Source organism: Centrocercus urophasianus, unplaced genomic scaffold (assembly GCF_019232065.1).
Source record: "Centrocercus urophasianus isolate 14NV4802_14NV808 unplaced genomic scaffold, USGS_Curo_1.0 seq_876, whole genome shotgun sequence".
NCBI classification, from domain to species: Eukaryota; Metazoa; Chordata; class Aves; order Galliformes; family Phasianidae; genus Centrocercus; species Centrocercus urophasianus.
Genome location: NW_024885506.1, coordinates 4297 through 20369, shown reverse-complemented (window position 1 = coordinate 20369; position 16073 = coordinate 4297). Strand labels below are relative to the sequence as shown.

At 45.8% G+C, this 16073-nt stretch overlaps 1 protein-coding gene across 1 annotated transcript; it reads left to right on the top strand.

The window, feature by feature from the left end:
* The first annotated feature begins 213 nt into the window (after positions 1–213).
* On the top strand, positions 214–6465 carry THAP1 (THAP domain containing 1). The gene is made up of 3 exons (XM_042838641.1): positions 214–829; positions 1069–1264; positions 4200–6465. Exons 1-3 carry the CDS (start codon positions 759–761, stop codon positions 4665–4667), a joined length of 735 nt encoding a protein of 244 aa, XP_042694575.1. The 5' UTR covers positions 214–758; the 3' UTR covers positions 4668–6465.
* The last annotated feature ends 9608 nt before the right edge of the window (positions 6466–16073 follow it).

Sequence of the window (16073 nt, the reverse complement as noted above, 5' to 3'; positions counted from 1 at the left end):
GAGGGGGGTCCCGGACCCGATCCTGGAGCCGCCTTCCGCGGCTCCTGCCCGGACTTTGCCCCCACGCAGGGTGCGCCACGGGGCGCTGTCCGCACCACTGGCCGGCCGCGGGCCTGTCATCGGCGCCCGCTTCCTGCCCCCCGCGGGGACAGCGAGGTCGGGACAGGGAAGAGGCGGCGGGAGCCCGGGCTCTGTGGCGCTCCGGGGGCCGTGGGGATCGGCCTCGAAATTCCGCGCCGGGAACAGCCCGCTGCTGCGGAGCGGCGTTGGTCAATGGAGTAATACAGGGCAAGTGTACAACGGAGCGCAACTTACATTAACTTTTTGTAACCCGACGCGCTGATTTATTGTTAGCGCACATGCAACACTGGAGGACGACTCACCCACCCCCACTATCAGCACCCCTCCCGCCCTGGGGGCGCTCTGCCTCCACACCGCAGCAGCCCCTGAGGTGGTTCCGGAGCGAGGGGCGAGAACAAATTCAAGCGCCGCTCTGATTGGAGGATCCGCCTCATGAAGCTCCGCCCCCCGCGAAAGGACCCACCAATGGGCACGGGCGGCGCGCCGTAGCACCGCGAGAGTTGCGCTGAAGCTGGTGCCGCCATCTTGGAGTTGGGAGAGGCCGCGTCCCGTTGCTGTCCCTCTCGGAGGGTCGTTAGCAGGGGGGAGGGGGGAGGATGGTAGCCCGACGGTGAGCGAACGGCACCCGGGAGTCCCTCCTCGCGCCGCCGAGCGGCGGCGGCCGCAGGGCTGGCGGGATGGTGCAGTCGTGTTCCGCCTACCGCTGCCGGAACCGATACGACAAAGAGAAGCCCATCTCCTTCCACAAGTGAGCGCGGGCGGTGGGGCGGGGCGGGGCGCGGCGCCAGGGCGGGGCCAGGGCAGCGAGTGCGCGGCCTCCTGACGCAAGGGGGCGCTCGGCGGCGGGGACGCGCGGGGCTGGCTCCGCCGTCGGTGTGAGGGGCGCCTCGGGGCGGGCCAGGCGTGGCGCGTGGGTGTACGCCGCTGCGCCCCAGGCTGGCGGAGCAAGCGCTTCTGAGAAACGCTGAGAGTGGCTCTTGTCGTCAGGTTTCCTTTGACCAGGCCCGATCTATGCAAGAAATGGGAGGCGGCGGTGAAAAGGAAAAACTTCAAGCCCACCAAGTACAGCAGCATCTGCTCGGAGCACTTCACACCCGACTGCTTCAAGCGGGAGTGCAACAACAAGCTGCTGAAGGAAAACGCTGTGCCCACTATATTCTGTTACACTGAGCCCAGTGAAAAGGTAAACGCACGCTGCTCACAGCCCGAGGTGCCAGAGTGCGGTTGCTGATCTGTCTGTAAGGCTATCTGCCATCACAGCAGTTCTGATACTGATTCTTCTTTCCTGATGTAACTACTGCAGGCTGACGTCTTGTCATTAACTATGTTAGGTAGGGCTTTGGTCATACATGACCAGACCGCCCCCAAAATTTGACAGATAATCCAAGTCCTTGCACCTCTTGAGGACAGATGGCCCATTCTTTCTCCTGTAAATAAGAAGACAGAGCTTCCTGCGTTCTCTGTTGCAGATAGAGCTGCAGAGGCTAGTATTAAATTGTCAGTATTATGTTATAGCTTCACATCAGGTGGCTTGTCCTCGTTAGCCAGATGCTGAGCTACTAAGCTGTGGCTACAGGTAGGACTATACAGATATCTCTGTGAAATAAACTGGAAAGTCCAGCCTCCTACAAAATAACACCAATTGTAGAATTGTATTATAATTCAGAGTACCGTTTACTAGCCAATTTTCTTGATCTTCTGGAGTGCACTTTGGCCACCACTGATTATATACAGTATCTAAAAATCTGATACAGTATCTAAAACTAGTGCCTCTGTGTTGAACGTATTAAGGCAGCTTACTTGTGTTTCCAAGCTAACACCAGCCCTTTCTCACAGGCTTGTCACCTGTTCAGGCTGTCATCTTTATTTTCCCACACAGTGTACAATATTGGATTTGATGCAGAAATAAAAAAGGAACATCTAGAAAATAAAAGTGGAAATAACAGACAAGAGACCATAACGCAAGGTATCAAGTGAAACACGGACAATTTTCAGGTCCACTTTTCTGTATTATGTCTTGTCTGATAATGCTTTCCCACAGTCTGAGCAACACACTTCCTGTGTCACTTAAAATAGTTTGCAAAACTTCTTGCAATGTGAAAGCTAAATGTATGTGTAGGGAAATCTGCTAAGTGACATCCGTGCGGCTGGGGTAGTGTTAAGCCACATTCTCTCATTCACTGCAGTGCCTGGCTATGTGAACACACAAAAGAATGACTCCTTATGGAGAAGCAGTTGGTGCTGTTCCTATTTATGTCACATCAACTTTCAGTGTATCTTCAAGACACTGAATAGTAGTGAAGCAGGAGGATATTTTTTTAAAATTGAATTCATACTGATTTTGAAATACATCATTTTTTGCATTATGATTCTTGAAATACCTTCTAAATCTTTTTTTTTTTTTTAGTTATGTTTTAGGAGAACCATTTATTGGATGTAAGAAGGAATAAGAATTCATTTGTGACATGTAAGCAATATGAATAATGAGTTCTCTGTGACACATTGTGACAGCAGTAACTCAGTGTGTGCTGCATAACTCGTGAATAGATGCCTCTGTCTGAATCCAGCTGTCTGGCAACAATGCAGTTTTTGCTTGTGCACTCTCTGCACATTATGTCTTTGGTTTGTCAACTTAGCTGAAAACTTTGAAAGCTATAGGTTGAACTTTTTAGAATATTGACATGTGATTTGGGTGGGCACATCTAGATCATCCACTTCTTATAAATGAAAACTAACACAGGCAGTTGGCTGGTTTTGTACTTTAAGGTGATCAGTAATACTTGAGCACTAATGAAACTTCTCCTCAATACCAAATGCAGAATTGCATTCTCAGTTCCTTCACCTAATGTAGTCTGTACAAGGATGATATCTGGACCTCCCAAGTTGAGTGTTGGTTTGTCTTTACATTAACGCAAGGAATTTAATGATGTGATCTTCCAGTCTGATGAGGGGACAGTTGGTGGCTGTTAAAATTGATGTTGTGAATGTCTTCATGCTTTTATTTGTAGTAATAATGCTGGGGACGGGGAATTAAAAATGGGTTTCAGTGTCTCACTGGGACTTTCTTAGGCTTTTATTTATTTATTTATGTGTTTACTCATATGCTCTATGTGTGCACTTCTGAATTAAGTATGTTCCTTTGGGGCAGAAAAAATCAGATTTCTCTTTGGCCTCCTCCCAAGTGATGAGAGGTATGCATTGTCCTGAACCATGCAAGTGTCTGAACCTATTTAGAGCAGTATGTTGAAGTCTGTAGTATGACTGGGCCTGAGTTCATTTGGTGTTCTGCTCTATCCCATCTGCCAGCCACCCAGTCCTGTTTTCTTATTCCTTCCGTATGCCATCTCTCATTGCATGGCTTTGACTTTAATGCAGAACAGAACTTTCTTGCAGTGATGGTGGAAGAGTGAATAGCTTTCTGTCATCTTAGCAAAATCCTGTATTTCAGAAAGTGGGTTAATAGCAGAGCTGGGAGAGCTGTTTATTTTGGCTCCTCACATCACCAAACCCTTCTGCTACAATCTCAGAATAATGTGATGGTCAGCCCTAGCTGTGAGGAGGCAGGTCTTCCTGTGCCTACCTTCTCTGCTTCTGCCAACTTGTTCACCTCCCTTGGCGCAATGGTTCTTAATCTGCCCTAACAGAAGATTCTCCAGTTCTGCTGCGTTCCTGGTTAAATTAGCTGACAGGTTCAAAGTGCACGTGGTTGGATGCAGTAGAAAGAAAGAGGGAATGGGATAGCCTGGATGAGCTACCAGGTCAGCTGAACTCTTTTTCACAGAACTGCATCCAGGATCCTCAGCTAATCCTGGATATCTATTTCACATATCCTCAAAAGTGTGAATGACTTTGGGGCTCTTCAGTTTCAGATTTGTTCTAGATATCAAGGATTTGAGTTTCAAAAGAGAGTGGAAATGAAGTTTCTTAAAATACCTCAATTCAGAAAACAGACAAAATGAGCCAGTTTTGAAAGCTTAGGCTTTGAAATGTGTGGTGGGTTTTTTTAATCGTTTTTTTAAATTTTAGTCCTAGTTGTTTACACTGTAGTTGCCTGTACTAATGGAGTTGTTTTGCAAAAAAATGTTATGGTTACAAATGTACTTTTTTGTTTGTTGTAGCCTGAGGAATTTTCAGAGCAGCCAGATGATCCGCTTCCACCACCGCCACCGCCGCCGCCTCCACCGCCACCGCCGCCACCGCCGCCACCTGCAGCTCCCATGCTACCGCCATCTCCATCAGCTCCTTCTTTTCATTTATCTCAGATAGATGCCAGATTTGTAGATCCAAGTATCGGATTATTGATGCCTCCTCTCCAGACCCCTAGCAATATTGCTGTTTTTTGTGATCACAATTATACGGTAGAGGATACAGTTCATCAGCGAAAAAGAATCCAGCAGCTAGAGGAACAAGTTGAAAAACTGCGAAAGAAGCTCAAGACGGCGCAACAGCGATGCCGACGTCAGGAGAGACAAATTGAAAAACTGAGAGAGATTGTTCAGTTTCAGAAAGAAAAAGACATCCTGGCAGGAAAAGGCTATGTGATTCTGCCCAATGACTATTTTGAAGTTGTAGAAGTTCCTGCATAAAAGTCATGAGCGTCCATTTCCACTTGGCTAGGCTAAGAAGTTTAGTTTAAAAACTCAATGCTCTCGAATTCTGTTTGGGAGACTCTTCCAGAATCCTAAATCAGCAAATAAGCTGTCATGCATAGGAGATCACATTTTTTAATTTGTTTTCATTTAAGTTTGATATGTTTTTTAATGTACTGAAATTGGAAACATCTCAGAATTAGGATGCACATTTATTTTTTGAAATAGGAATTGCTTTGCAGAAGGAAAGGATGCGTGGTTAAATGCACTTACAATCTGTACTTCTCTCTCTCTCTCTCTCCCTCTCTCTCTCTCTGTCTTTTTTTTTTTTTTACAATGGTTATCTTATACTTACATAGGCTGAAAGTGAAGCTGAGGTTGTTCTACACTTAATACAAAACTTTATCAAGGCGTTTAATGTTTGCATAGGTGGTCCCCAAAAAATACGATTTTTTTAAGCCAGCTGAGTACCTGCAAATGCTGCTTTGTATAGAGAAAAGTAAGATACATATATATGTGTGTATATATATTTCAGACTGGGAACACTTCTAACCAATTGTTATGCCTTCAAAATACTGCAAAAAGTCTAATTCCTAGATCCCTTTGGTGTGTAAATGAGCCTTTTCTTTTGGAGTATGTGTGGAGACTGAGAAGGGGAGATTTCATTAGTATGGCTGACTAGAGCTATAGGAGTTTTTGCTTTAAGTACACTTACAGACCTTGCTGAAATACAGTGCTGCTCTGAACGTGCATGTTGTCACATTATTGGCAGGATCAGGAAGGTGGTGTACTGTTCAGGGTGACTGCTTTCTAAAGTGTCCTAATAATATGCAGTTCCCAGTGTACTGGAATATGCCACTCTCATAAGCACTGTAAGGGTAGAACGTTGTCCTTGTCTGTGATTGATGCACATTTCAGCCAGCATGGGCTCATGAAAGGCCTGCTTGACCAATCTGATCTCTGTGACCAGATGACCTGCTTGGTGGACAGTGGAAAGGCTGTTGTCATAATCTACCTAGACTTCAGCAAAGCTGCTGACGCTGTCTCCCACAGTGTTCTCCTGCAGAAGCTGGCAGCTCGTGGTTTAGACATGTACACTCTTTGCTGGGTAATGAACTGGCTGGTTGGCCGAGCTCTAAGAATGGTGGTGAATGGAGTTAAATCCAAATGGTGGTTGGTCAGGAGTTGTGTTCCCCAGGGGTTGGTACTGGGGCCTGTTCTGTTCAGTATCTTGATTGATGGCCTGAATGAGGGGATTGAGAGCACGCTCTGTAAGACTGGCTGGAAGACTGTTTGGAGGAAAAGGACCAGGGGGTGTTGATCAGCACTTGGCTGTATGTGAGCCAGTTGCGTGCTCAGGTGGCCAAGAAGGCCAGTGGCTTCCTGTCTTGTATCAGAAACAGTGCAGCCAGCAGGAGCAGGGAAGTGATTGTTTCCCTGTATTCAGCTCTGGTGAGGCCGCACTGTGTTCAGTTTTAGACTCCTTACTACAAAAAAACGTTGAGGCCCTGGAGGTTGTTCAGAGGAGAGCAGCGAAGCTATGAGGGGTCTGGAGCACAGGTCTTACGGGGAGTGGCTGTAGGAACTGGGATTGTTCAGTCTGGAGAAGAGGCTCAGAGGAGACCTTACTGCTCTCTACAACTGCCTGAAAGGAGATTGTAATGAGATGGGGGACAGCCTCTTCTAGGTAGGATAGACAGGAATAGCCTCACGTACTGCCAGGAGAGATTCAGGTTGGATATTAGGAAAAACTTATTTTCAGAAGGAGTGGTGATGCAGTGGCACGGGCTGCCCAAGGAAGTGGTGGAGTCACTGTCCATGGAGGTGTTCAAGAACTGTGGATGTGGCACTGAAGGACATAGTTTAGTGGGCAACATTGATGGTAGGTGGATGGTTGCACTAGATGATCTTAGGCATCTTTTCCAACCTTAGTGATTCTATGATTCTATTATCTCAAAATGTGTGTAGCTTCAGGAATGAAGGTTTTTTTTTTTTCCTCTGGAGTACTGGACATTTGCTGCTTTCATTATACCATACTACAGTTTTCTTTCTATCCACCCCTCCCTTTTTTTAATTCCCCCGAAGTCCACCATTGGGCACCAGGATTTGGACTTTGGGAGTTGCTTGGTGCTAGACTGGTTTTTAATATCTCCAATGCTGCTGTCTCTCCTTCAGCCTTATTAAGAGTTTCTAAAAATTAATTTAGCATGACGAAGTAGTGCCACAGTTTGCACTTATTGTCAAATAATTTACTGAGTCAATGCACTCATTCAAAATCAGAGAATGACATCATACTGACTGTATTGTAGCTTTCACAGCTGAAATTCACAGAATTAAACAGACATGAGGAGGATGAGTTTTCTCTGTTTGTGTCAAGCTTGTATGTGGTGTGAAATCTAGCTCCAATGTTAATCAAGCCTTTTTCATGATGGTTTAAAAACTTCCCTTAATATCCATTAGCATGACAATTTGAAATTTGCTGCGGAGACCAGCTTCAGGGCAGGATAGCAAGGAAGGAGAAAGCAAAAAAGACCATCTGAAAGCTCTTTTTAGGTCTGTTTTGAACCAGCAAAAGCACGGTGCCGATGCTGGGGGGTGGCAGCAGCTGGCAGCTGGTGGGCAGGCTGCTGAGACAGCAGGGGTGGAGCTGGCACCGCTCACTCTTATCTCTGTGATTAACCTTGACCCTTTCCCTGTGAGGGTATAAGCAGCCCCCGGGAGGGTGGGAGGGAGCTCCTAACATGCCTGGTGAAAAAAGGGTGTTGCTGCCCACTGCTAACTGGTGTGGGAGGTGGGTCTTTTAACAGGACACATCAGCGTTCTTGTCCTTGCTCAGGTGACCGCTCTGCCACTCACTGACCCGGAGACTGTAAGATCAAATAAGATCAAACATGGTCTCTAGCAGATGGCGGGCTTGCTCCAAGAAGACTGTGGCGACCGAGATGGAGGGACTGCCCAGAACTGTGGCAGCTCAAGTCTCTGGCTGCAGGGAGTGCCTGAGTCTGCTGCTGCCGGGGGACGATGGGAGGGATGCCACCTGCGTGAGGTGCGAGCAGGTGGATGAGCTGCTCAGCCTTGTGGTGGAGCTTAGGGAGGAGGTAGAGAGGTTAAGATCCATTAGAGACTGCGAGAGGGAGACAGACGGGTGGTGTAACTCTCTGCGAGAAACAAGCAGAGATTGCACCTGGGATGTATTAAAAAGAGCGTGGCCAGCAGGTCGAGGGAGGTGATCCTCCCCCTCTACTCTGCCCTGGTGAGGCCTCATCTGGAGTACTGTGTCCAGTTCTGTGCTCCCCAGTACAAAAAAGACAGGGACCTCTTGGAAAGAGTCCAGCAGAGGGCCACAAAGATGGTGAGGGGCCTGGAGCATCTCTCCTATGAGGAAAGGCTGAGTGAACTGGGTCTGTTCAGCCTTGAGAAAAGAAGACTGAGAGGGGACCTGATCCAGGTCTACAAATATCTAAGATGTGGGGGGCAGAATGGCGAGGCCAGACTGTTTTCAGTGGTGAGTGGAGACAGGACAAGGGGGAACGGCTGGAAACTGCAGCATAGGAAGTTCTGCACAAATGTGCGCAAGAACTTCTTTACGGTGAGGTGAGGAGCACTGGAACAGGCTGCACAGGGAGGTTTGCAGTCTCCTTCTCTGGAGATGTTCAAGACCTGCCTGGATGCAGACCTGTGCGACCTGCTGTAGGGAACCTGCTTTGGCAGGGGGGTTGGACTCGATGATCTCTGGAGGTCCCTTCCAACCCCTACAATTCTGTGATTCTGTGAAATGATCAGAGCCAGTCTCAATACTTCTGACCTCACTCATGCTGTCTATCTACTTTCCCTGCTATTTCACATACTTAAAATGAACAAATTGCTAATGCATCCTTTTGTGTACATTTGTTAATTAAAAATAAAAAGCAAATGGTGTGTTAGATTTTTAACTGTTCTCTATCTTCTTTTCCCAGGACTTTGCCAAAACTAGATTTACATTTAAAAAAAATCTTTTTATAGAGTAGTTTCCTTGTTTAGATGCTGATTTTTTCCCTCAGTATTCATGAATCTTGCTGTTGTTACTTTTGATGCTTAAAATAAACTCAAAAAAGATCAAATTCAGAAAGTGACAAGGAAAAGAAGTTTAAAGCACTAGCCACATGCTAGCACTTGTGGCCATTTAGTGGACGATTTTCACTTTCTCTGTGAGATATCCCTGCCTTTCACTCTCCAGTAATCTCGTGATTGGGGTGCCACCCCTCTTTTGATCACAGTGTGTGTTCACATCACCATCCTTTCTGTCTGCATCGGGTCTGGTGCTGGCTGCAGCCTTCTGCTCTCACTAAGCAGCATTCTTGGGTTGGGGTGGGGAGACAGAGGAAAGTGTGCAGTATTGGATCTGATGTTCGAAAGGGGCTGGGAGCAGGGGATGAAAAGAAATCCTCTTCTTTGGCTGCAGCGAGTACTTTATTTCAGCTGCTTCTTAACTTTCAGCACTGTTGCTTCCATGACCTCCCCCCACTTTCTGTACTTGTTGCTGTGCTCAGTGAGCTTTTTCTTCAGATACTTCCTTTAAAATTTCCTCATAAAAGCAACCCAATAAAATAAGTAGTAAGGTCACTTTAAGGCATGCTGAGAGATGGCTGATCCTGTGGGTAGATCTTGTGGGTAGCGACACTGGCCATGAGAGAGCTTAATGGGTCTCTTCCAGCCTTTGCCATCCTATGCTATGGCTGGTGTGCCGAGATTTTGTCGATGAAGTTGGTCTAATGGCTGACTTAGGCCTCAGGTAAATGTTGTGTTCACTAAGGATGGTGATTACTAGTTGTCCAGTACTATGAGGCTGAAGAGGAGGATTTCTCTAAATAGAGGTACAGTCTGTTCTGGCAACAGAATTTCTCCTGTAATCAGTCCTTCCTCCTACCTCTCAGCCTTTTTCTTCCTCCTTCTTTTCAATTCTTTTTTCTTTTTATTTCTCTTTTTTTTTTATTTTTTTTTTTTTTTTTAGCTCTTGATGCTGCTGGAGGTAGATATGAACTTTGCTAGGCCTGTGAGGACTGTCAATATCACTGAGCTATGAAACAGTTGATCCTGGATGCTCCTGTTCTCCAGGAAGGATAAGTGAGTTAAAACTAGCTCAGGATAGCTGCCCTCCTCAAAGTGCATTTTGTGAGCTGTGTAGTTCTTCTATGAAGGCTGCTTAGGCAATTTGAGGACCCAGTGGCGCAGCTGCGTACCTGAAACAAAGGTTGCCATCCAGTTCCCCTTGTGTTGAGCTCTTTCCAGCTTTCCCTGCAAAAGTTTGTGGTTATTCTTCCCATTCTTCCATATATTTGTCAATCCTTCACATCTCCTCCAAGCCATCTTTTGCTGCCAGATGTCTGTCAATCAGTCACACCGTCTCCTTGCTTATCCTCTGCAGGAAGAACTGAGCTCTCTATTGGCTTCAGGTGCTTTACAGTCTGGATCCATGGCTCAGAAAGGAAAGAATTTTCAGAGGTGACACTTCTGTGTGAGAGAGGAAGTGAGCTTGCTCTGGGCTTGAGAAATCCCAAGGCTTCTGTCTGCATCTCAGCTTTCTGGCAAAAACCACAGTAACTGGTTATGTGGAGAAGGAGGCTACAGGATACCCAGTGAGACAGCTCAGACTAGTGCTCCACTTCTTCCTTCTCTCTCTTCTTCTGTCATTCACTGTCACTGATGTCGGTGCTGTCAGGTTCATGGCAACCTGCATGCAAAGGAAATCTGAGGGGAGCCTGAACTGTTCCCAACATGGCTGTCAGACACCACAGTGGAGGCTTTTGTTCTTAGCAGAGTGTGCTATGTAAACTCACTGGCAAATATTTATCTTTCTAAAATTTTAAGCTAGATCTGCACATGCAATCTTGTCTCAAGTGTTCCTGAGCTGTCATAGTGCTTTATGGAGTGATTTCATGGTGTCTGTTTATCCAACGGACTCTAGGAGCAATTGCTCATAGCTGATGTGTCCAGCATGTTGGGAAACCGAGCAGGATCTGCTCTACAGCAGGAAAATGGTTTGACTTTGGGTAACAGGACAAATGTTTGTTTCCCAAAGTGAAGGTATTCACTTGAGGAACTCTTGGTATTTACAAGTAGTCCATAAAACACAAGTACAAACCACTGTTATAGCATCAGTGAAATTATCTTTCTTTGATTCTGCCATTAGCTGACAAAAAGAGATTTCCTGGGGGTAGCTTTTTATATACTTACATGTATATATGTGTCAACAGTTTATGGGCTGGTCCGGCCCAATTCTGTGACCAGCAGGGCGAAGGAATCTGCGGATCCGCGCCTCTGGGAAAAGGGGAAGCAGGGGACCCCAAAATACTTGAAAAACAACAGCACTGATCTGAGGTGGAACAAATGATTTTACTAAATATAGTATTAGTAAAATACAAAGAGAGAGAGAGAGAGAGAGAGAGAGTCTGTTTGAATTGTATAGACCTCACCACAATGCTGGGGTGAGAAGTGCAGTCCAGCTGAGTGACTGAAGTACAGATGGCGAGGCGCAGGCGGCGAAGCGCAGATAGCGAAGCGCAGACAGCGAAGAGCAGGCGAAGAAGAAGGATCAGGTGACCTTGCTTGGAGTTATATCCCCTTGCTGACCGCAAAGCCTCCTGGGGAAATGTAGTTCTTCTCCGACGGACGAACATTCGGCAGATATCAAACCCCACCCCCAGTGCATTACATGATGTTATGGTGTGGAATACTGATGACCAAAAATCATAAAACCATGGCAATATGTATGTGTATGAACATGTGTATGCATATATATGTATACATAAAAAATATTTTTAAACACAAATATCCAGGGAAGTTTATGATGCTGTCATAATAAATATTGCAGTGTCAACATTAAATGTCCATCGGTACTGACATTTACCTCCTGGTTTTACCATCTTGGGTTTACCTCCTATCTAGTGAGCTTGTTATAACTTAAATTTTTTGATTAATGGTATGCCAGGTCAACAACTCTGGCATATAATATATAATTAAACTGCTGCCTATGAATGGTGCTTTCTGTGCTGTTCTCAGTCCTGTATGACAAAGTAGATTCCTGTATCAAAACAAAACTAACCTCCATCGACACATTTTACTCCCCGAGTCAAAAGCTTCTACATGCAGTAGATGGCAGTGGTCTTGCTTCTTTTTCACAGCACAGTCTCCACAAAGTCTTGTGTATATGCTGCCTACTCAAGTCATCATCTCTGTGGTATGCTGAAGTAGGACTTCTTTGCCCACCAAAGAATCTCAGAATCTCACCACTGAAAGACCTCTCCATTAAAAGGATTTCCCTACTAAAAAGTTAGGAACTTTTCATAATCACAAATCATACAGTCATACAATCACTGAGGTTGAAAATGGCCTCTAAGATCATCTAGTCCAATTGTCTAGCCACTACCGATGTTGTCCACCAACCACATCCCTCAGTGCCACATCTGCATAGCTCTTGAATACCTCCTGTGCAGCCTGTGCCAATGCCTCACCACACTTTCTGAGTTTTTCCTAATACCCAGTCTGAACCCCCCCCGGCACAATGTAAGGCCATTATCTCTTGTCCTAGACATCAACTCCTTTTTTTTCTTGTCTGCATTGCCTTGCTCCTCTGCTAGATTGCTATCCTCTCCTACCAAGATTTGTTTATTCTGTTCTATTAATACTGTCAGAACTTAAGCATCTGTGTCTACTACATCTGTCTTTCCTTCTTTTTTGCTTCTGAACATAGCAACAAGACATGTGACTGCTCAATTACAGCTGTGGAGAGCTACAGGATTTTTGGGATGTGAGACAACAGTCTATCACTACATGCTGTTAACTGATACTATTGCATTCTGCATAACATGCAGGATGTGAAAATGTCTTGGCTGAGAACTGCTTTGAGTAAATGGATGTTTGGCCCAAGTACTACAGAAGATAAGTTATTACTCCAGTGGATTTTACTCTCCTTCCTTTCAGTTGATTTTGATTTAGTTTTATTCTACTCTGGCTCACATCCCACATGTGACTGCCAGATCTGCAAACAAAAACGTCTGTCATGTGCAGGCAGAGCAGCGAGCTCAGGTGCATCCCCTGGTCCTCAAAGGAGCAAAGAGACTTCCGGGCAGTATGTTCAGCAGGGGCTTGGCTCATGAAGAAATCAGTGCAGAAATGACAAAAGTCTGACTACGAATACCCATGGGTCTGGGATTTTTTGTATGCGTCACTGAGAATTGTGCCATTGGAAACTCCTCTGTGGTTCTTCCGATCAGTGTCACTGGACATCCCACCATGTTTTTTCTCGTCAGCCCACGTAGAAGAGAGAGTACCAGGCAGCATCACTGTCTGAAAAAGGCACATCCATATAATTCCCTGCTATTAAGCTCTGGAGCCAGCTGTGACGTAGTGAGTGTTTGCTCATGATCTCACAAGGGGATCGGTTCTACCACGGTGTGAGGACCTGCTGCGGGGAGATCAAGGTAAGGTAACAGCCCCTTCACCAGTAAGGACTGCTCACCTGTGTTTGGCAGCATTTGCAGCCAAGTGGTCCACCTCACTGCCCACAGTGGAACTGAAATCTGAAGTGCCCCTGTGGAGAGCTCCTGCAGTCTGTGTTTCCCTGCTGATGGTGGCCTCAGACAGGCGTGCCACACTGAAAGTTAGCATAAGGAGTTGCCCCAGTGAGGACCAACGTGGGTGACGAGTGCTGTCAGACAGTGATGACAGCAGCTGGGTTTGTTTCCTTAGGGCTGAGGTAGCGGAAAAGGCATTCTGGGGCCCTGGCAGAGCTTAGGATGGTGGCATTTGTTCCGCAGACCCTCCGAGGAGCCATGCAAGCCGTAGCCTGCCACTCGTCCTGCCAGCCAGAGCCCGCGCCCTGCCCACCGCCCCCGCCCCGCAGGGCAGGCCCGTTCCTAGCACGGCCCTCCCAGCAGCGTGCGGAGCGCTTGGCGTGGCCCAGCGGCGGGCTCCTCCCACGAGAGCACACAGCGCCGTGCCCCCGGGTACTCCGTACAGCTTTTGTTGTGCTGGGCGGAGCCAGGCATTAGATACCGTATCGTTCATGAGGTTAACTCCCCTGGATAGTCACAGGCGCGCCGGTAAGGCTGCTCTGGGAAACGGCTCTTGTTTTTATGTACTTCCTAAGCAACTCTTTATAGTAAGGTGCGACTGTAGTCATTTGGTGCCCGTATTCACTGCTTTGGCTAAATACAGCAGAATGTTAGCATACTTCCAAGCTAATCATATTGCTGATCATATTGCTCAGAACTGCTGCTGTAGACACAGGCTACCAATGCGTGCTTGTCCACTTATTTCTTCCATACTCAATACTATCAGACACCTCTTACAAAAATCAAAGACAACTGAAAAAATGTCACTGAAAATCTGTCCTTTCATCTGTGTCACTTGGGAGTTTAACTGGGTTTTGCTTCTGTGTACTCATGAACACAACTGGGAAACACTTTAATGTATTGAACAAATACCTTGCAGTAGTGTAGGCTGAGTTTTGTGAGCATAGTCCTTTTTGAACAGGGACTAGTGGCTTTCTGCTATAAGTTATTAAAGATAGAAAATTCTAGATGTTATTGCGAATGAAAAATGGCTTCTGGATCTGCATTTATCCTTCTAAGTTGGGAACCTGATAACGAACCAGCTAAAATGGAATCTCAAATAGATGCTGTTAACTATGGCTCTGCATATCCTGTCCCTTTGTTTCCTACCTGTGAACATTTCCATTTAATTTTATGGGATCCCTCGGTGGAATACACCTTATTCTTTGTAAATTTGACATTAACCCAAATCAGACTGACTCATCATGGCAAGCAAAAATGTTCCCATACCAGCTCAAACCATGAGATAGGCTTCAGAACAGCAATGGGCTGAACTGATCTCTCATGTGAAATGACAGAAGCGAGTTAGGAGGAGGTGTTAAATAAACACTCACAAACTCCTGCCACACAGTTTGCCATGGAGAAGCTGGATTTATGGTCCTGGCTAGGGTATAATATTGTAACAGAAATGAAACCTGGTCAGTTTATTTGATGCTACCAGAGAAGGTTCTGCATTTTAACCAGGAATGATTCAAAGAAAAATGCATGCAATTCATAGGAGCTAGCAACTTTCAACAAAGTCCTGACTTTTATGTGGAAAATCCCACTTTTCAAAATTCTTGACTGTAAATGAGTAGAACCTCAGCATGGAGGAGAATTTTGTTACGCCACATTCTGCAAAAGATGCAGAATACTATCAGCCCAGGGCCCAGAACTTCTTACTAATCAAGAACTGCAAGCATCCGATATCATGAAGAAGATGGGTACTTCGAACACCAGGCACCTCTTGCTCAGAAGACAGGTAAACAGCCTAGGTCCTGGCTTGAAGTTTCTTGACATTTCCAGTGGCTCCAAGCTTAAGTGGACCTGGCCACTGGGTACTGTTTGGAATCCGAGTGTTTCTAGGTGTGGCAGGCTTCTTTTCCCTTTGCAGCACTTTAGAAGCAGGTATATTCTCATTCACTGGTCACCTAGAAAGCCAGGCACGTAAAATTTCAGAAATGCAGTGCCCAGGTAAGGTGATGGTACTGTATTCACAGGGCGTGCTGATGAGTGATTGGCATGGAAAGCTTTGAAGAGCTCTCAACATGAAGGGAAATGGTCAAAACAATCTGAATCAACCAGAGTGCCAACACCTTTGCCCCCAAGAAGGGATTCAACACTTGTTTATTCTTTGTATTTATTTCTCTTGTCCTTTCCACTGTTTCTGAAAGAGGCACAGGCACCTGTCCTGCTGCTCTGTGACACACAGAGCATGCACTTCTGGTGCTGATGCTGCTTAGTCTTTGAAAATAGTAGCTTTAGAAAAATGAAAATGTTTTATTGAATCTCTGAATGGTAGAACAAATAATAATGTACTAAAACTTGAGACTGAATGCTTGTGTTCACGAAGCACAATCTGATAAAGTTATTGTGTGCTTGCAGACTTCAGTACAGAATATTCAACTTTTTGTTTTCTTCACAGAAACGTAAGTCCTGATACACATGCTGCAAATACACATGATGGGGAATTTGTAGACTATGGAAATAATATAATCCAAACAGCTAGTAAGAGGCATGCAGCAGGAGAGGAAAATGTGCAACAACTAAATTTGTTTTTATTGAAAGATAAGTAAAACAAAAAGCCTCAAGCTCCAGCACACCATCCAGTAACACAATAAAGCAAGAGATAAAAGAACACGAGCCTCCAAGCACTTATAGCAAACACTGCAGCTTCATCTTTTAGACAGCTGGAGAATTACTGTCTGACTTCATTGAGATACATTTCTAAAGCTAAGAAGGAGTCTCCTTGTGAATCACCTGTGTAGATGTGGATCTACAAAACAAGCATGTCTCTTAACTCTGGAGATCATCATGAGCAAATGCCCTCAAC